General features: G+C 35.5%; 1 protein-coding gene across 7 annotated transcripts; it reads left to right on the top strand.

The window, feature by feature from the left end:
- Window positions 1–8,309: 8,309 nt before the first annotated feature.
- On the top strand, window positions 8,310–21,031 carry LOC148736775 (adhesion G protein-coupled receptor L4-like). Of its 7 annotated transcripts, none has more exons than XM_088750954.1 (18): window positions 8,310–8,582; window positions 12,100–12,477; window positions 12,768–12,802; window positions 13,114–13,306; window positions 13,947–14,054; window positions 14,198–14,285; window positions 14,454–14,544; window positions 14,754–14,803; window positions 15,864–16,002; window positions 16,206–16,300; window positions 16,791–16,893; window positions 17,244–17,394; window positions 17,749–17,830; window positions 18,277–18,343; window positions 18,427–18,509; window positions 18,735–18,855; window positions 19,045–19,086; window positions 19,724–21,031. In XM_088750954.1, exons 1-18 carry the CDS (start codon window positions 8,546–8,548, stop codon window positions 19,919–19,921), a joined length of 2,061 nt encoding a protein of 686 aa, XP_088607080.1. In that variant the 5' UTR covers window positions 8,310–8,545; the 3' UTR covers window positions 19,922–21,031. The 7 variants fall into 7 exon arrangements, with proteins under 7 accessions (XP_088607080.1, XP_088607077.1, XP_088607078.1 ...); XM_088750951.1 differs by having other exon boundaries at window positions 12,732–12,802; XM_088750952.1 differs by lacking the exon at window positions 8,310–8,582 and adding an exon at window positions 10,552–10,645 and having other exon boundaries at window positions 12,732–12,802; window positions 13,147–13,306.
- The last annotated feature ends 305 nt before the right edge of the window (window positions 21,032–21,336 follow it).

Here is a 21,336-nt window from a genome sequence, read left to right as displayed (position 1 = left end):
GCGACCGAAGTCAAGATTCTCCCACACAGACCGACCTAGCTCGGTTAATAAGATGTTTATTATATGGCTGTGTCTTATATGCCAATTTTTTGTATTCCTTGTACCTCTTTTTCTAGACCGGTCTAGATGCCGGTCTAGATGGGAAAATCTAGACCACTTTCAATATTGATTTCAGCCAATCAAATTCGTGGATTCGGTAGTTCCCAGTCCTTGTGAGACACAGCCATATAATAATGAACCTTAACGAATTAGGGAACTTTAGAGCAGTCTGTCAAGTGAACTGAAATTTCTGCTAATTTTGATGGGAGAGGTGGAACGAATAAGAGAATTTCGATTTGTTATTTTTCTCTTAGCTTTTAGCTCTATATAGTTTCTATATTTTTTATCAATATCACTGTTATCAGTTCTCATTCATGCTAATAATACTTTTTTCTTTTTATTATTATTGTTATTATTTTTATTACTATTATTATCACTTGTTTAATTGTTATTGTTAACATTCCTATCATTATTTTCATTGTTATTAATGCTCTCAACCTACTAGCCAGAGACAAGAATAACAACACATTTGTGGGGTAAAGGTGTAGGAGATTAAGCCATCCAGTCACAAAATAGCTGACATAACATGCAGGTCGGAAGCTAGTTAATTATGCGACAAAAGAGATGATAATTCTCTATCAAGGGTGATAATCCCTTGGCCGCCAGAGGGGTAGTAATCCCCTCTTGGAGGTGATAATCCTCAGCGATCCCCATGTTTCCATGGCAACATGTAGTGGCTAGTGTTACCGATGCCCAAAATAAATAGCTGCCATGAGTCTATGGGTGACAGTGTGACCAGCATGGGAGCACTTAATCCCGAACCCTGGTTTATTAAATAATTTTTCTTGAGATAACAGTTCTTAATTATTAATATGTAAGGAACTATAACATCATGTATAACAGCCAACAATGGCTAAAAAATAACATCAACCTATTGACATCGCTTTGAGCAAATTGTCAAAGTTTGTGTCCTTCGATGATTTAACTGATATTAGAATGAAACGTAGATTAAAGTCTTTTCATTGCATTGAATACTAGTGATTGTCAAGAGCTATCAATAGGGAAGGGTGGGAGGATATTATTTATCCTTGTGATTTGAATTACTGTAATAAATCACTGAACTGAAGCAGACATGCGATGCACAGTTTGATTGACACAGAGAAAGAACAGCTGTGATTGGACAATAATTGGCTGCACGTGCAATCAATGCAAGCTTATCTGACCTTCGCACTCTTACTATTATTAGCACTTGACAATTTTTTCTGTTTACTTTGCCCTTATATGTGAGTAGTTTCATCATTAACTATGATTTATAATTCATAAATTTATGTCCTTTGTTATTTTATTAATTTCCCGCTTCCACGCAGCTATGAGAGTTGGTCAAGCGAAGGTTGTCAAACAAGAGTTATATCTTATTCTCAAACAGAATGCGTGTGCAATCATTTAACCCCCTTTGAGGTGCTCATGGATTTTACTGAGAAAGATGGCGACGAAAAGATGAGATTTTTATTTGTGGAAAAAATATAATTCTAAAATGGTAAAAAAAGTTTAAAGAGTTATCGCTATCAGATATTGATCCTCCTGACCAGAATATTTCCTTAGTCTCAATCAAATATGAGGTTATTAACTTTTCATTTAGGACTTGCATTGCAAAGTACTGACTCTCATCACGCGAGTAGGGATGGCTTTATCTCTCACTGGAGTCTTACTCACAGTTATCAGCTATCTTCAGCTCAAGTAAGTACATTTAATTGAGAATGATATTTCATTGAATCGCGGGAGATAACTTCTATCTCAAATAATGGGAAAAAAGTTATCAGATAATGGGAGCCTGAGTTGTAAGCTTATCAAGGTGTGATAGAGGCTCAAATAGATTGCGAGTGAATCTTTTGTAAGTATGATTTATTTATTTACTCTTCATTACCTTATTTTTCTTATTTCCTATTTCTTCAATTTCACCTTGTCGTTTTATTAATTAACTTTGGTTAACTACTTATTTTTGGCTCAATTCATTCATAAATAACTGACAAATTAATTTGCTTTGCTTTCGGACCATTTTCTGGTAGGGTGCTTGCGTTTCTGTGGCAGCTCTCGAGCAGTATTTCGTGATGGCAGCTTTCTGCTGGATGCTGGTCGAAGGCATTTATATCTACTTATTTGTTGTGAAGGTGTACAACATCACTGATAATATCCATCGTTATGGTTGCTGCTCAGGTAAGGAACACTGCCAGCCAAAAGTGTGATTGTTAATAAAGCTTGTAATCAATAAAATATTATGTTTTGATTTGCCGAAAAATGAGAAATGGGCTTTAGAGCGGAAGTAAAGGTTAAATAGTGCAAAAGGTACCAGGAAAGTTCTAAATTTCAACAATCCTTATAAAATGGCTATGTGTTTAATTAAATATTGACGAGGTGCACCTTTTGCAGACCATTGAATCCTTTTGTCTACAAGTATCGAATTCTAAATAGCACACAAACTGCAGTTACAAACATGACAGTAAAACGCATGATGGAAAACAAGATTAGTAAACTTTACTTGAAAAGAAAAAATTCATACATAAAGATGCAAACCAATACAGATGAAGCTTATCACTGCTGACATTATCGTTCATTATCTCGAATACCAATACATTTGCATCACAATTGGAATGCATACTGAGCTACGGAAAGTACAAAGTGCTTTGTTTGGAAAACCATTACGTCTGACACGCTAAAGTTGTTATGCTAGGGTTGCATTTTCAAATTCCGTCCCCTTTATCGTTTGACCGTTGAGCGAGACATTTTTTTTTTCGTTCACATGTAAAGCACCTAATCGTCAACTTTTGTTGGAGTGGAAGCAAGTTATAAAGAGATTTTATTAACTAAATGTTTTTTTTCCTTTCTTCAACTAAGGTTTAATGCTAGTTAGTATTATATACACAGATCTACATGAGCTCTTCAAAGTGACTCGAATCGACAGAAATACAAGGTACAATAATTGAGTCATTTGCTATTATAATCAATTTCAATTTAGTCATATGACTGTTAAATCTATTGCGATTAGGAGTCTGAATACCAAAATAATAGCAGCAATGATGGATCCGAAACAAAACCAGTTGGAAGAGAATGTCACCTTAACATTTAGGAATATGGAGGTAGCTTTTTTAATTTCTTTTTTTTTATTATTATTATTATTGTTCATTATAACTTAAGATATGTGTTTAAGGAAATCTCCGTTCACTTCCAAATGCCATATTTTTCAGACTACTGATGATAAAAGACAGTGTGTATTTCGGAAAGGCTTTAATGAGGAGAGGTAACAGTCCACTTGAAGTTTTCTCTCTCCCATTTATTCCAATTATATATCTATTACTTATCAAACCCTTTGAATGTATATCTTTTTTCTGCTCTGATTGGTTGACCATCGTAGAGCAGAGCAAAAACCAGATTTAGCTGTACTCTTTTTAATCGCTGTCTATCGATTACCATACATTTTTAGTCTGGACGGCTGGTCTGGGGAAGGCTGCCATGTGGTGACGTCAGAGAGAAATTCAAAAGAAACAGAGTGCAGTTGTAATCATTTGACTCATTTCGCGGTTTTATTTGACTACGACGATGCTCAAACGGTAATGGAAAATGGTACTTCTCCTTTTCTAGGTCTATATTACTGTTTTTTTTTAGTTACTTTTTTTCTATTTTGTTTTTTTTGTTGTTGTTGTCCCTGTTTTTGATGTTGCTGTTTCCTTTTTCTTTCTTGTTTGTTTTATTTTATTTATTTTATTTGTTCCTTTGTTTTTAAGACAAATCACTTTATAATTTAAGTTGGTCACGCCGAAACACACTCGGAATACAGGAAGAGAGGATCTCTCATGAGTCTACTAGGTCCCTGACGCTTTGGACTATAATTGCCTTTTTCAATTATAAAAGTACTTTTTATTTTTATTGTTTTTCAAATTGTGATTTTTGTTTATTTGCTATTTTGTTGTTGTTTTTTTTCGTGTGTTTGTTTGTGTGCAAAGCAGATTACAGGAACAGATCAAAAGGCATTGGAAACTCTTACGTACTTGGGCTTAGCACTCTGGATTTTTATTGCCTTTGTCGTAATAATTGAAGTGGTAAGTGCAATATTATATATTGGGAACTTTTCACTTAAATTAAAATATGGTATTTTACTATCGTCATTGTTTTTCTTTCTACTGAGAACTTCGTTCTGCCTCTCTGTGTCTCCTGTTGTTCATTGTGCCTCTCTTTCCCCCTATCTATTGTCCACTTAATCGCTTGATGTCAGAATTATTGTTATTCATTTAACATTCAACTTGTCTTCATTTCAAGCTTAACATACTGATTCTTACGCGAGTCAACAGAGAAATGAACAAAATGCAGCAAACGAGAGGAAAGACTATTGAACTTATGCGGTAAGAAAGTGCGTCAGCCAAAAGTAAGTGTAGTGCGATTCTGAATTTTCTGAACCCTTTCACTCCCAAGATCCGATTAGTGATTCTCCTTACCGTCTGACATACAATTGTTATAATGTTATCTGTTTTGGAGAATTTGGTTTTGAATCAAGTAATAAATCCCTAATCGATAATTTACTTTATTCTCATGACTTGCTTACTTGAAATCGTATTGATACTGTAAGGAGAAATTTTGTCCTCATCACTTATAGGAGTTAAAAGGTTAATTTAAGCCCGATAAAGTCTACTCTCGAGCATGATTGCCCACACCGCTGGGACTTTCCCAGGATCTCGTAGCATTAAATAATTTTCTGCTTTCCTTTTATGAGCTGCAAGTCGACTGTCAATCTCACGTTTAACCTCAGCTGGTTGAAGAGATCAGAGGCACCCTTTTGAAAGTTGAACAAAACAAATGACATGGCTAAGGGTACATGTATTCCCAGGCAATGGACACCAACGCCTTTACAACGGCAACATCAAATCTTTAATGATGATACATAAAAACCAATTTGATAAGCACTCGCAATATTTTCCTTTGTCTCGGTGTCTTTTTCCTGGGAGGTTTGATAATTAAAAGAATTATATAAAGGATGGGCCTTCATTCATTCTTAAATCATCTTATGGTCAGAGCCCGTCTATGGGAATAGCAATGATTATTAACTACTCAGGAATTTCAAAATTTCTGATCCTCGACGTTAAACTGAAAATAGAACTAGGAAATTTAGTAATATCAACTAAGTTGATATTACTAAATTAACATTACTAACATAACTATTACTAAGTTGACATTGGCCTGGTAAAGATTTAAAAAAGGTGACGTTTCGAGCGTTACCCATTCGTCAGAGCCTTAGCCATTAGAACAGTTCCCGGAGGATCAATTTCCATCTTTTATTCTTTATCACTTCACTGAACTCTTTACTCTTGAAACTCTTTAGGGCATAAAACGAAAAACATAAATTTTGTTTCCAATATTTTGTTTTTGTTTTGTATTGTTTTTCTTCCTGTAGATTAGAAGTCGTTTCAAAAGAAAGCTCCACTCCATTTTTCCATCGGCAGACAATGGAACCAATATCAAAAGAAGCTCTGAAGGAAATGAAAATGCCAGCGGCAATATCTCGATAAAGAAGATTATAAGTAAACATAGCGTTGTGACCGAAATAAGAAATGACGGTTCAGAGAAAGCCTATTGCCTATAATTTTGAATGCATATACTCAAATAAGACACTGGTTAGTTTATAATTGAATAAAGGGTGATAGTTTTTAAAGAAACTATTTGGGGCTGCGTCGGTGGGGGTAACGAAATAATTTGAAAATATCAACAAGGTTGAAAAAGTAAATTGGCCACCGCTACGATTATTAAAGCTGACATTACGAGCGTCAGCCCTTCGTCGGAGCGAATGACGAAGGGCTAACGCTCGAAACGTCAGCTTTTATAATCGTAACGGTGGCCAATTTAATATTTTAACCTTGTTGATATATTCAGTTTATAATTGTCTGGAAAGGAGAATTCCCCAAATTTTCTCAATAAATCATGATTAAGAGAAGCAAAGATTGAATGGCAAATGAAGACAATACGAAAAAGCTAAACCTTAGGAAAGGAAATACGACTTGCTTATTGTACCGGCAGGGTGATGTTGACCACCCTAGATCAACCAACTTCGGTTGCAAGAGTCGCGTGTGTAATTGGTAGCCATGCCAATTGTGGCGTTAATTATTTCCTTTTATAATCAAGGAGCAACGTATCCCTTTATTATAAAGTAATTTTTGACGAAAATACAGAGTGTGACACTTTGGCATATTGAGGAGAATAAAAGCTTTAAAATCATTCCTTATTCTGCTCAATAATAATTTCAAAACTGATAATGATGTAATGTAACGATAGGCATTTAAGTTATCGAGTTTTTATGCTAGCGCTAAAAAATAAATAAAATTTAACGTAAAAAATGAGAGTTTGCTAACTTCAGCAAAGCGTAAATGCTACCAATTATCATTCAGTAAGTCGTAAACAGTTGTTATTGGATCATAATTGTAACTAGTGTTAAACTGTAACCGTCACCTGTCATAACCTTTTGTGTAGTTGTTATCCACCATAGCTTTTCGAAAGTGATTAATCTTGTAAAAGGAGAAATTCTTGCCTAGCAGTTGTTGTATATTACGTGATCCTTTAGATAATTAGTGGCATAACCCAATCCTTTGTACTTTAGGCTAGAATAGAGCTGATTTGCAAAGCTATCTTTGGCCAAGCCAGTTCTCGCCAGGACAAACTCACACAGGTCGAGCCAGGTCAGACTCAGTTTGGTCAAAAACCAGTCAGTTCAGTAGTGCTTAAAGAATAAATCTACGTTGAAGCCAACTTGTTCTTGTTAGTCACCGTCTCGAGGATACTCAACATCCGTAATAGATCTTAGCCTTCCCGAAGCCAGCGAATGCACCCACGAAAGCGTTTTTCAAGAGGAAGTTTACCAAGTTGTTCCACCGTCCGTCTGTTTATTTGTGAAGAAAAAAAACCTGTTTCCACAGTAATAGTGAACTTACTAAAGGAATATTTCGCTTTTTACGAATATTCTAATATGTCGTAATCGTGGTTCGCATCTTTGTACTCCAACCATTAATATTACACTCAAAACAGCGCAAAATAGCAAAAATTTTTCTGTATGATTCAAGTGGGAAGTATTTGCATTTTATATAACAGAGCTGCTTCATGCGCTGCTGGTCAATGAAAATTAAGGAATTTACTTTGAAAACACAGAGCCGAGGTGCTTCGTCTCGACACTCAAATATGCGAGAATTCTGCAATCATCGTATGAGCTTATGACTGAGGGGTTCGCAGATGTTTCATGACGTTGGTAAAAGAAGTAGCAACGATAATTATTGCATCCGACAGTCCGTCTTTATTTCTCCTTTACTCGTTTTCGTCTTTCTCCTTGGCCTAATAGTTGTTATTTTCTCGGCATTATGAAAGGCTTTTTATTTTTTCATCACTTTCATTCCAAAACGGTAGAATCTTAAACCTTATTTGTATGTTTTTTTAAAATAACCTTCGGCTGTTATTCCTCCTCCTTTCGGTAAAATAATAAAGTTTTGTTACAAACATCATCCGCTATCAGCTTAGCTAATTGCTATCTCTCTTGGAGGTCTATATTCGCAAAACGCTAATTCAGTAGTTTTACAGAGAGTTAAGATTTGTAAATATTCCAAGTAAAGATATGTTTCTTTTTAAGTATCAGTTCTGAGCGTAAACAATAAAAAAAAAAGAAAATACATCGTGGCCTAAGGCAGATATTATAAAATATTCATTCGAATATTTTATAATATCTACTCAAAAGTAAAACGTGCTCAGCCTCAAGATAGTTATTTATGCAAACTAAGAAATTCGGCTCGGCTTTTTTATTAAGGAAATCAACTGGAAAGTCTATCCATCGTTTTGTTTTAATCCTCATTTTTACACATCAGTCGGTGACAATGCCATCAACGCAAAAACATCAGCAATTAAAAAAATGGTGTGCCTAACTTACAGGTGAATTTTAAAATTTGAAACAAGCCGGGAACTGGTGTGACTGTATGAATGGTCATCCGTCGAGAAAAAAAAAAAAAAAGGGTAAATTTGAAAATCATTATATCGGTGTTAGGGAAAAATCAAATGGAGAAATGTGTCTGAGGTGAGAAAACCATCGACTCTTCTATAATGAAGAGACTAAAACGTCCGCTTTAAGCAATTTTTAACTCAACTGCCACCTGCTGATGCCTATTGGTTTTCATGACATTTTTGTGTTTAAGAATAGGTTTTCATGTCATGTCTTTGTTTTGTCTCAATTTGCAAAACAAAGACGGACCCAAATAGTCCATTTATCGCCATCGACCTCAAGGAACAATGTGCTAAAAACACTCACGCGGAACTTTGTTACTGTTGTCTCCCTTGTTTTCAGAAGATCAAGCTTGGGTCTCACGTTTGCCTGCAGCCATAAGACAAGGACCAATACCTTGAACAGATGGAAACGTTTAACGAAACGGTGATCTTAAAGACACAGAAAGGCTAATTCATACTTAAAGCTTAAAGGGGATCTCTAGCCAAAATGTTCTGGAAGATGTTCTTCTTAGCACTTGTGATTGGTAAGTACGAAAAGAACGAAATCAACCGTAAATCGATCAAATCTACAAACCCAATCAATTCGCTCAAAGTGGATGTACTCCTCTGAAATCAAATGCAAGATTTTAGCTCCTAAAGGTTTATAAACAACTAGGGCCACATCAGGAGATTATCTTGCCTCATAAAACCGCGAACTAATGGGAAGATTGGACCTCCTAGCGTCAATGACAGTAGATCAAGATTATCCTGGGAACTGAGGTATCGCACAGCAGTCACGTGTTTTTTTTTGTTTTGTTTTGTCTTTGTTGTTTTTCTTTTCTTTTAAGGTAGCAGAGGAAAAACCCACGGCAAAAGGGATAAAGCTGAAAAGACTGTTCAAAAGCAAAACAGTGAATCGAGAGACAGCAGATTGCCCTTATCGCTGAAATGAGTTCCCTCGGGAGGGTTTATTCATAATTTCATACGATGCGAAGCGATTATTGCATATGTTTTTGTATCAAGGCCGGTACTTGCTTATTAAAAGGAAACTTCTTTTTTAACCCTATGTACGACAAATGTTGATCTGATGGCACCCTTTTTGTTCGCAATTTGGATGCCAGTGTGGAGAGGAATGCCAGGACTGTTTTTTTTTCAGACAAAATGATGACATCTCTCCCTTCTCTAGGCCTGTTTTTTCTTTTCCTTTGACCAAGGACTCCTCTTTGATTTTTATTTCTGTTTCTTATCCATGAGAAAAGACTTTCTTTTAATAGCAGAGAACTTCCACTTGTAAATTTTGTCAAGTGCGCACTGTATCAAAATATGCAAATAATATAAAATTGCAGCGAATATTCCCTTAAGGGTTCGCTCATTTACGAGATTAGTTAACTTAGTATTAAAATGTCAACGATTTTTTGACGAGGTATTAAGTAAGTCCTTATTATAATGAAGAACAATTTCTTCCCCATGATTCTGCCACGAGGAAAAGTTTATGACCCAGGTGACGTGAATAAGAACCTATTGACAACGGGATAATTGTAAATATATATATATACATTTTTTTATCAATTTATAACCCTTAATGTGTGAACTACATCCGATTTTGAGAGGACAAAACGGCTTTGAAATGACTGCTGGAAGGAAGAAAATATCTTTCGTAATATCTTTCGTAAAGATTGGTGGGCAAAAACCATGACATTCTAATATTGAAATAGTCACATTATCCAGGTGCTAACTCGAGAGTGTTGATAACTTGAGATAGTCGGACTATGACGTATTTAATGAGATTAAATAAGGTTAACTACGTGGTTATCACATCCGAAAGAGACGAGCCCAGTGGACTTGAAACTTGCAGTGCAAAGCGCTTGTTTCTTTTCACGAAAGACATAGCGGCGATAATTATCGCATCCGACAGTACGTCTTTATTTCTTGGTTTTTCGCTTTCGTCTTTCTCCTGGACTTAGTAATTATCATTTTCTCTGCATTATGAAATACTTTTTTAAATATCACACCAATAAAAGGTTAAATCCTTGTTTGGGGGCTTTGTTAAAACACTTTTCGGCTGTTATTTCCTTTCCTGTCGATGAATAACAAAGAGTTCTGACAAACATCATCCGCTATCAGCTTAGCTGATTGCAAATTCTCTTAGGAGGTCTATATTAGTAAAACGCTAATTCAATAGATTCAGAAAGAGTTAAGATCTGTATTTGTTTTGAATTTTCGAATGAAGAAATAGCCTGAGACATATATCATAAAATATTCATACGAAATTTGTATTTTTCACAAATAAAACGTGCTCAACCTCATGTTAGTAATTTACGCAAACTAAGAAATTCGGCTCACTTTTGTTAAGGAAATCAACTGAGATGACAACCAATCGTTTTGTTTTAATTCCCATTCAATATACATCTGTCGGGGGCGATGTCATTTACGCAAAAACACCAGCAATTAGAAAAATAGTGCGCCTAACTTACAGGTGAATTTAAAGAATTGAAACATACCGGAAAAGCAATAGTGTAACTGTCTGACTTGTCATCCGGTTATTGCATGATGAGAAAAGAGTTAAAGCCGGAGTTAAGGAGAGGTTATGGGGAAAAATGTGCCCGAGGTGAGAAAAATGTCAGATCTTCTATAATGAAGAAACAAAAACGTCCGCTTTAAGCAATTCATTAACTCAACTACCACCTGCTGCTTTCCATGGTATACATGCCACTTTCGTTTATAGCAAAAAAATAGTCATATCATGACTTGACGTTGTCTCATTTTAAAAGTAAATAGGACCTAACTGGTCAGTTTAAAGTCGTCAACCTCAATGAGTAATGCGTTAAAGCCTCTTGCTCAGCTTGGTCACCGTTCTCCTCCTTGTTCTCTCAAGATTTAGTCTATGCAAGGATCAAGCTTCCATCCCAAGCTATTGTACAAGGACCAATACCTTCATCACTTCGAAATATTTCAAAAGACGTGAACTTAAAAACTCGAAAAGGCCAAATTCATATTTAAAAGTTCGACGGGATCTCGATCAAAAATGTTCCGGAATATGTTCTTCCTTGCGCTAATTATGATTTGTGAGTATAGAAAAGCAATGTGTTAATGTGTTAGAAAAGCAATGTGTTTCTGGGTTGTTAATGATGAATTATGTACGCCATTGGCGGCATGATGTTCAACGCATTATATTTCTTTGTACCGCAGGTTTTTTGACGGAGTTCTTTATTTTATTGATCAATTTTTTTTTTATTTATTTATTTAGTTTAGTTTTCAAGGTGGTGGAAAGCTGTGGTTGTTGTTCCTGACAAAGAATGACTTGATAGCGCAATATTTTTCACTACTGCATGGGCGATTTAACCATATCTTGTTTGGTTAACCGATATCATATCTTGATATGGTTAACCGATTTAACCATATCGGTTAACCGGTTTAACCATATCTTCAGTATGATCGTGCATCATACGTAACCATATCTCTATGAACATCATCGAAACTGAAATTCTACCAAATTGTTACTTGAATGATAAGAAAGCTTCCGACGAAAACTCCAACCGGTCTGTTTGTCCTTTGTCTTCTTTTCAAACAATGCAACTTCAAAAAATATAACCAGCTTAGGATTTTATTCCTCCATCCATGCATCCATCCCTCTAATATAAGTTTATAATGTTTTGTTCAGTTTGTGGGTGAGGAAGGAGGGGGAAAGGGTTCAATATCTTAACTGTCTATTTCAACAAACTTGCTCTTCATCTCCACCACCGCCCCTCACTACCCTTATGGGTATGATGCAGGAAGAAAAACATTCATATCTTCAAAGTGTTTGCGTCTATCACTGAAGATCTGTATTATTTGATTTCGGTATTAATACGATAGTTTTATAAATTATAGTTGAATTTCGGATATATGCCGCTGAAAATATAATCACTGTAGCCAAGACTTTTCGTGGTCTCTTGCCAAAAGATAATTTGAGCAGGCTATCGCAGTTAAATCTCTTACATAATTGATTTACTGGAAGTCGAATGCGGTTAAGAATTTTCCTTAGAATTTAAGTTAAGTTTTTTACCCACCTCTTTTTTTCAGGTCATAGTAAGCAGTGTCATAGGAAAAGCAGAAAGGTAGAACTTAAAATGGTAAAGGACACCTGCAAGCTTATTAAAGAAGGAACCGACAAGTCTTGGTTAGAAATCAAATGCTCTTTTGTATCTCGTTGGTATTGCATCCTTACGTGGTGCAGAGAGTTCGCTTTTTGTCTCGAAGAATCCGCTCAATGGCAAGAAAGATGCATTTGGAAGTTGGACAAACTCATTTGGCAACACGTTTCCAGAAGTATAAATCTGTACTCTTCAAAAAATGGCCTATCATATAGCTTTGACGTCAAAATTTGTAACAAGTTTTGGAGAAGACATACAAACGCCATAATAAAGATAGCAGTATTCAATAGCACATCGCAACGGACTGGTATGTAAAGAATTCCGTTTGTTTTTACTCTTAAGCTAGTATTATTTCATTTATTTGTCTATCCTTAAGTCCATCCATCTCTCTGTTTACCCAATAGCTCCTTGGTTTCTTCGTTAATTACAGAACATTGTTTTAACCTCTCATCTGACAAACTCGTGTTTTCCTTACTTGGTCGTTTAATCATTTATGCATTTCTTTATTCATCTATGTGTTGCTCTTAGTTCTTTAAATCAGTGACTAGCTACTTTCTTTAGGCGTCTATGAGGTTATAAGCTGTCCTTTCCACTCAGGTGCTCATCCAAAAACGGAAGGCCTCAGCAGAAAGGTATTCTATCTCTATTAATTCCTTTTTTTAACTACATCACTTTTGTAGCTACTAAGCTGTGTCTTATTCTATGATAGGCATGTAGAGATTAGATCACTTTTCTTTTTACATAAAACGTATTTCCTCCAGAAGATAAATGTGTGATTTTACACTTAAACTTTGTAGATCATATAGGGTAAGGAACATTTGATTTTAACTGCTCGTCGCACATGCTGACCGAAGCAGATATAAAAAGTGATAAAAGAACGTCATGGTATCAATATGTTTTATCATTCCGTTCTGCGAATTAAACCACGTCACTATTTGTGTAGGAAATCTTCCATTCTTTGAACATCATTCTTCAGCGACTTTTAAACGAGACACGCAACAAAGGTGAACATCCGCGGGAAAAGATAGAGGAAATGTTTCTTGAACTGACCTCTTTGGAGACATCCCTACTGGAATACGGACAGTACAACCTCAATCACACGACAAGTGAATATAATATGAGCAGCGCACACGTGGGTAATGCAATTTCTATATATGATAATTACGTTCGAAATCATCTTCCCTTCCGGTTCAAGGGCTGGCCACGAAAAGGCGTTCAGCGCATTAAATAGCCTTACCACGGCATTCTGGTGCAATGCACATGCATATAATGAAATAAACTAGTTCTCACTATTCTCTTCCTTACACGTACATTTCATAGATCTTGAATATCGATTAAAAACTGTTTATTTTGTCTTCCTCGGAGAAGCTATAGATAACCTATGTTGCCATTTAATTTTACGTAACTACAGTATTGTTAATTGATCTTTTTATCATTGGCATTATTATCATCATCATCAATTATTATTATTATTATTGTTATTATTGTTATTATTATTATTAAATAATTATTATGAAATAATTATTATTATCACTCTTATTAATATTGTTAGTAGTATTATTACTGTTAATGTTGTCATAATCAATTTTATTCGTTTCTCCGAGATGTTCTGGTCAGGAAAACCCCCTATGAATTAATTATTATTATTTATTAATTATTAATTATTAATTATTATTTAATTATTATTAAATAATTATTATTATCACTCTTATTAATATTGTTAGTAGTATTATTACTGTTAATGTTGTCATAATCAATTTTATTCGTTTCTCCGAGATGTTCTGGTCAGGAAAACCACCTATGAAAATCATAGCCACCACTTCCGTCTGGATGAACATACGGGAGAAAATTTCCTAATCATTCCGTCGGCAAACTTGGACAATGGTTTGAAAATTTCCTTTAGCATTAGGCATTCTGATATGTTTTCTTATTGGTTCATTTATTCATGTGTTTCTTTAGGTTTTAAAGTTGTCACAGCAAAAAATTTCAAAATTTGTGAAATTGTATTATTTTCATCTTTTTCCCAGGTTCACTGGTACTTGGAATAGTATACAGAGACCTTCATCAGTTTTTTATCACTAACCAGACAGAGAACAGTACCCTAAACAATTCCAGGTTTCCCAGTGATTTGAACTATACCTACATTTGCCGTCTTTATATGCACAAATCGGTGGTGAATTTACCAAACGCTAAAAATAGGAAGGGTTTGAATTAAGTCAATTTCTTTTATGTATACTTGTAAGTGTTCGTTTATCAATTTTGAATTTCGTTGCTCCGAAATAGGGAGGTCAACTCTATCATTATGGCTGCCACAATAATTCCTCAGCTCTCGAGACTACAGGAAAATATAACTTTGAAGTTCAAAAACATTAAGGTACCATGACCTACGCTTTTCGTCTTTTCTAGGTGAGATGTAGTCACTCTATCACCTGTTTGGAGTGAAATTCTTTTATTTTTAGCCTGGCTGCGTTGTTTATCAACTCTACTTTCGTTATATTTGTACAAATGTAGTACAATTCGTTCTTTTTTTTGGATATTTTTCATGATTTTGTGATTTGTTTTCCCTCATTTTATTTATTTTAGAATGTAAATTACAAGAAAAAGTGTATGTTCTGGGACATGTTTGACGAGGGGTAAGTCTGGTTTGAATTGTCCTCAGTTTTATTAGTATCAGTATTATAATTTTTATCATTGTTATTATCATTGTTATTATCATTGTTATTATCATTGTTATTATCATTGTTATTAAGCTAAGAAGTTGCAGTGATCTAAATGTCGTTAATCTTTTGTTCAAATATTTCACATAAGGTTTTCCAAACATGCAGAATATAATTTCGAGAACAGGCAAATACATGTAAGTACTTAAGAGCGAACATTTTCAAAGTATGGTGGCAACAGCCAAAAAATCGATTCGGCTCATATTCTCAAGTTAGGTAGGCCTCGTGGTGAATCAAAACACTGTATACTTCGTTTGGCTGAATATCGATTTATTCTGGAGAAAATCTATGATAACTGAATCTGGCCAAAATGCCGTTGTTGAAGCTTAAAATTTCTGACGAATCTCGGAGCGTCGAATTGAAAACTCTTGGACCGATAATACTAGTGCTGTCAGAGGTCAGTGGTTCGAATCCCGAATAGGCCTGATTTTTTTTCAGGTCTGATTTTCGCTATTGCATAAATAGCGCTCTCTACTGCAAGGATCCTGCATCCTACGTAGAATATCCTTTATTAAGTGAACATTATGGACATCAAATGGTCAAGAACTGCTCAAATTGCTGTGAACATAAGTATTGATGTTTTTTTTATCAAGATCTGATACTTTTTATCGGTCCAAAAGTTTTTAATTCGTAGCACGACGCTCTGAAATTCGTCTGAAATGTTCAGCTTCAAAAGCGGCATTTTGGCCAAATTCAGTTATTACCGATTTTCTCCAAAATAAATCGATATTCAGCCAAACGAAGTATACAGTGCTTTATTTTACCATAATGCCTACCTGACTTGAGAGTATGAGCCGAATCGACTTTTTGGCTGTTCCCACGAAATGTTTGACCATTGGTAACATTCGCTCCTTAGGACCATTAGATAGTTCCTTGCTTGGATGACTTTGATATCTTATTACATATGAGGCTTCGTCTACTTGACGTCTCTACCATAGCCTCGCATGATTGATAGTTTACGTATCTTACACCACAGCTCCGTTGGCTGGTCAGGACAAGGTTGCTTTGTGAAATCTACTAATGCACACCATACAGAGTGCACCTGCAATCATTTGACTCATTTTGCTGTTCTTCTGGACACATCATTTGCTCCAGAGAGTGCCGTTATATCAGAGGTAGGTGTCACAATAACGCCTACGGCTGCCTTGTACAACAAGACATACTCGAATATGCAAGCAAATACATATTACAATATTATATTAGATTGTGAAGTTCACTAAAAACCTGGCGAATCCGACGTATCCAGACGTTGTAGTGTTTTCCAATAGTATTATAATTATCTTTGTTATGTTGTGTTGTTTTTTTCATTTCGTTAAAGAAAGACGAAAAGGCCTTGAAAATTCTCACATACATCGGGCTGACTCTCTCTGTTATTGGGATCTCATTCACGATAATCAGCTATATCACTCTCACGTGAGTCCAGTGGTTAGACATAATACAGTATCAGTCAAAATGGTGGAGACATAATTAAACAAAGTTTCCAAGTATGCATAGTTCTGTCAAAGGACAGTTACCAGTGATACCCGTGCAATACTAATCGCGTTACTCCTTGTTTGCATGTTTCTTCCAGTTTTATGACGAAGGAAAAATCTGGAGTCATTTTTGTATTCCTTTACAAACAAATTGCAAAAAAGAAATGAAAAATGTATCATTAGCAAGATACTTTAATTTTTATGTACAAAAATGAAAAAGGAAGGAAAATTTTGCAAAATAGATTAATAGAACTACTATAATAGGTGTACACTTGATATACTGCTACTTCTGTTCAACTTCTCCTGAACATTGTATAGCAATCTACCCAATCGACTATTATTATTTAGAGGATCTTTCTTTTGTTTTATTCACTTTTGTTTTCTTTTTCTTTTCTTTTCTTTTATTTCCTTTTTTTGGTTTGCGATGCCAGAGACATAAGAGAACCTTTATCTCAGATTCGAGTGAGTCTCATCACTTCTCTTGGTGCAGGACAAGTCATATTTCTCGCTGGGATTGGAGCAACTGAGAACAAGGCAAGAATTCTAAAAAAAGTCAGTGTTTACAGTTCAGAAAAGGAAAGGAACAATGAATACAAAGATGGATGAGGCGTAAATTAAATTTTAAAAAAATTAACCACTTAACGAAATTATATACTTTTATAAGTAACACATGAAGCTGATGGGATTGAAGGGTTTTCGAAAATTTTTGAGTCACTTATTTTGTCTTTTCTCTCTAGTTAAAAAAAAAAAAAAAACTTTCTTTGGTGAGCTTTCCATCAATTACCTCTAAATTCGATTGGTCAAAAATTGGTTTAAAAAAGAGCCAGGGTGAGACTCATGCAAATCAATCATTGCGTGTCCTCTTTCGCTGTCCATTTTCCCAGGGAGGATGCGTTGCAGTTGCGGCCCTTGTGCAGTATTTCTTGATGGCCGCCTTCTGCTGGATGCTAATCGAGGGAGTTTACCTCTACTTGTTTGTTGTGAAAGTTTACAACGTTGGCAACAAGTTAAAAATTTGCCATGGAATCTCATGGGGTAAGTTACTCGGTGACCATTAGAGTGTTTTTAAACAGTTTTAACTGCTGTTCCCTCGTGATCAGTTACCCATAACCCCTAAGTTGATCTAATTTTAGAGACAACTTCTCCCAAAAATTTTTCTTTGGTCCTTGTTCACCCTATTTTTGTGCGTCAGAGTTCCCTTAAGGAATTCAGGGAAGATTTCCTCTCCGAGTTCAAGAGCAGGGGACCAAGAACAGCCTGTATCAATTATATTTTAAGTTACATTCCTGAATAGCCCTGACTAGCGGTGCTAAAGGTAACTGTGCGAGGTCAAAAACGAAAACTATGCTCTTGGCAGAGAATAACGTGCTTCGAATTTCAATTTTGTAGGCCTTCCTGCGCTCATTGTTGCCATATCCCTGAGTATTGCAGCCGGAAAAGATGGGATCGAGAGTTTTGCGAGTGATAAATAGTAAGTTAACTTTCATTGTACTGATTTAAAGTCATCCCACTCTGCTTTAAAATAGCTGATTTGACACAAGTATTCTTTGGAATTGAAAAAACAAAACAAAACAAAACAAAACAAAACATCCTGTTACAGCTGAACAAAGTAGATATAGAAATTCAACATTTTCTCCATTTTTTTTTGTTTTCTTACCTGTCTGTTTTGTTATTGTGTTTTTAGATTGAAGATATAGAAATTTGGAGTCTTCTAATCAGTTTTTAATTGGATTGTTTAGGGCAGTAATTATGAATTATTCCAGTCAATAATCTGGAGCAAAGGCATGATCGATTCATTAAATGTGCGCCAAATCCATATTAGCATGCTCAAAAGCACTTTGTTTTAAGATTCATGTAATAATTGACAAACAAAGCATTTATTTATGGCTTACTCTTTCTCTTTTTATTTTCTTAAAGCTGCTGGATGTCTTCGGCCAATGGTCTGATCTGGATATTCATAGCGTTTGTTGTGCTGATTGAAGTTGTAAGTGAAAATAACTATAACTATCGTTATCGAGACTGAAAAACTTTCCAGGGGCTCATAGAGGTCTGTTTACTTCTTTTAAGTTCAACATTTTGATCCTCGGCCGGGTTATCAAGGAGATGACGACCATGCAACAAGAGAAAGACAAACACAGCGAACAAATAAGGTAGAGTTTGGTCCATGTAAGGAAACTCGGTTTCCAGATTACTGAGTCTAGGAATCAGGTCCAGCTCCAGAAACTGAAATGTGGAATCCAACGGTCTTAGGGAAAGCGGAATCTGGAGTTCGTAGCGATAACAACGATAAATCAACTTGATATGATTGATATACCTATTGGTGCTCATTAGATTTCGTCACAATCATAACATAACAATTCTAACTTTTTTTGCAGACTATGTGTAAAGGCATGCGTAGTAATGATTCCTCTGCTGGGAATCTCGTGGTTATTTGGGTTATTATCATCATTGCATAAAGCTTTCGCTTACATCTTCACGATTTTCAACTCTACACAGGTAAGGCGTAGAGACAAACTTAATTAAAGTTCAAAAGTCGTTTTGTTTTATGAGATATTGATGGATTCATAAAGAGAGAGAGGTGTTACTTCGCTAGCTCAATGCTTCAAAAGCTGTGCAGCTCTCGTAAAAATCTAGCATTATCGTAATAGCTTGACACAGATTCTGGACATTTCTTCGATTTAACAGGGTTTCTTCATCTTTCTTCTTCACTGCGTGAGGAACAGCGAGGTCAGTGATTGTTCACTTTAGAAAATTGTCAAAGTCCGATAACATATCGATTTTAGCAAGTACAGCAGAGACCGGGATGTTTTATTTTATTTTACGGGTCCTATCAAAGAAACGAAACCCTATTGGGCAGGGCTCATTCTTGGATCGAACTTTCTAGACAGATGGACTCGACGTGACAATGGCAGCAAACTATGACCAAATTTTATCAATGTATTTCCATATTCTGTCGGGCGTGGAGTTCAAAAGTGCGCTAGAGCTCCACTTTCCAACTAATTCCCATCTCCTTGGAAGGGGGCATGGGGGAGGAGGGGGAAGAAGAAAGGACATGGATTTCCAATTCACGAGACAGATCATCGATTTGTCGTACAAAGAGTTTAAAGTTGATATTGCAATTGATAATACTTCCTAGGTAGGAAAAGGAAGTAGTTACACTGCATCTATTACATTTTATAAATGTACCTGTCCTCATTAGTTTCAGATAACTGAATGACCTCAAATTCCGCTATGGCTTGAGAAAATTAGTTGGTATTGAACCTCCATTCATATTATATAACAAAACAAAATCAAAGGCAAAAAGACTTAGAGTGACATACTCCTTAAATGTAACAATATGGTTAATTTAACCTGCAATTTACAGATAAGAGCTCGTTTGACAAGAAGGATTCAGGCGATATTCCCAGCAATGGACGATGGGACAAGCACGAAACGAACTTCCGTAGTTCCCTCGGACGTAAATGAGGATGCCACAGCCATTGCCGCCCTGAGAAAAGTAAATTTTGAGCCACTAAAGGACGGCGAAAAGACAAAAAAGGTCTCCAACAAAACCTCTATGTAGCTGCAGAGTTTTAATCTATCCTAGCGTTGATTGTTTAGAGGCTAACCCTTTTACAGGCAAACCTGAGATTATTAAGATAGTTCTAGATAGCTGGAAAGGAAAACATGAGAACTCGATCATGTGCTCCCTTAATGAATAATTAGACGAGTTCTTATTACGTGGAAACGAGGCAAAAGCTGATAGTCTGAGGTGCTCTCACATCACTTACATTGTACATCACAGCGATAGTTGAAAGTGTAATATTGTAGTACGGCATAGTCAAGCAAAATATCGCAGGTTGTGAATCTTACTATAGTTACTAATAGCTAATGATACAATATTATATCTAAATGGACCACTGACAGAAAAGCCGCGGGTAAAACAATAGTAAGGAAAAAAAAAACAGTCTCAAATCTCTTGTTACAAGAGACTTTAGCGATTTTTTCCTGTGAATGTTTAAGCATATTTGTTCGTTGTTTTTGGTACTTCAGCCGTTCTCAATTCATGCGAGTTTCTTTCATTGCGATGTTTTAAAAAAAAGCCACAATAGATTTTGGAAATAGATTTTGCATCTTTAACTTTTCAGTCTTGTTAAATTCTAGTGAGATTGTAAGCAAATGAAAGTGTTAATGATATTTCTGGGAAAATTAGTAGTCATGGTAGTTGGCAGCTGAGTTTATACTCTTGATTTCAATTTCCTTTCATACGATCAAACTTAACACCAACCTTGCTTAGATAAGCGGAAACTTTAATTGTATTTTTCATTTTATTTTGTAAGCTGCTCTATTGTAATTTCTATGTATATTTCTAACATCAAAGCTGTGAATTCTCACCTAAGTTTCCTATTTTTAATGGCCTCTAGTCTATTCTAGCCTTTCTTTTAATTTGAAATTCTTTTCGTCGTAGAAACAGTTGGGAATATTTAAGAATTTTTCGTTTAACGTCAAAGACCTTTGCCGCTTCTTTTGTTATAATGTTCAAATATGGTCGATTTAGATAACAATAGCACCTCACACCAATTAGTTCACAAGCAGCTACATTGTACAGCTCTGATGATTACAAGTTCAGTTTTGATTCTAGCATGATGTATGTCAGAGTGGTCTACGAATAAAGTTTACTCTGGAACCAAAACGCTGTCTCATCCTTGACTTCCCTATATGCTCGCTCGAAGTAAATGTCCTATGGGGTGCCATTACCGCCAAAATTATATTTTTAAAATTATTCAGCCTTTTTTTCATTAACCACTTACTTTTACGAATTAACCATACTTGCCACAATATTATTTAGCCCATTTCAAAAGTTATTCAGCCTTATTTTCATAAACCACCTACTTTTACGAGTTAAACATACTTGACACAATATTATTCAGCCCATTTTGAAAATTATTCAGCCATTTTTTCCTGGGGCCTGTTTTCAGTTATATCCCAAAATAACTT

This window comes from Stylophora pistillata, chromosome 2, assembly GCF_964205215.1.
Source record: "Stylophora pistillata chromosome 2, jaStyPist1.2, whole genome shotgun sequence".
Classification (NCBI taxonomy): Eukaryota; Metazoa; Cnidaria; class Anthozoa; order Scleractinia; family Pocilloporidae; genus Stylophora; species Stylophora pistillata.
This window is presented reverse-complemented; position numbering and strand designations above follow the sequence as displayed.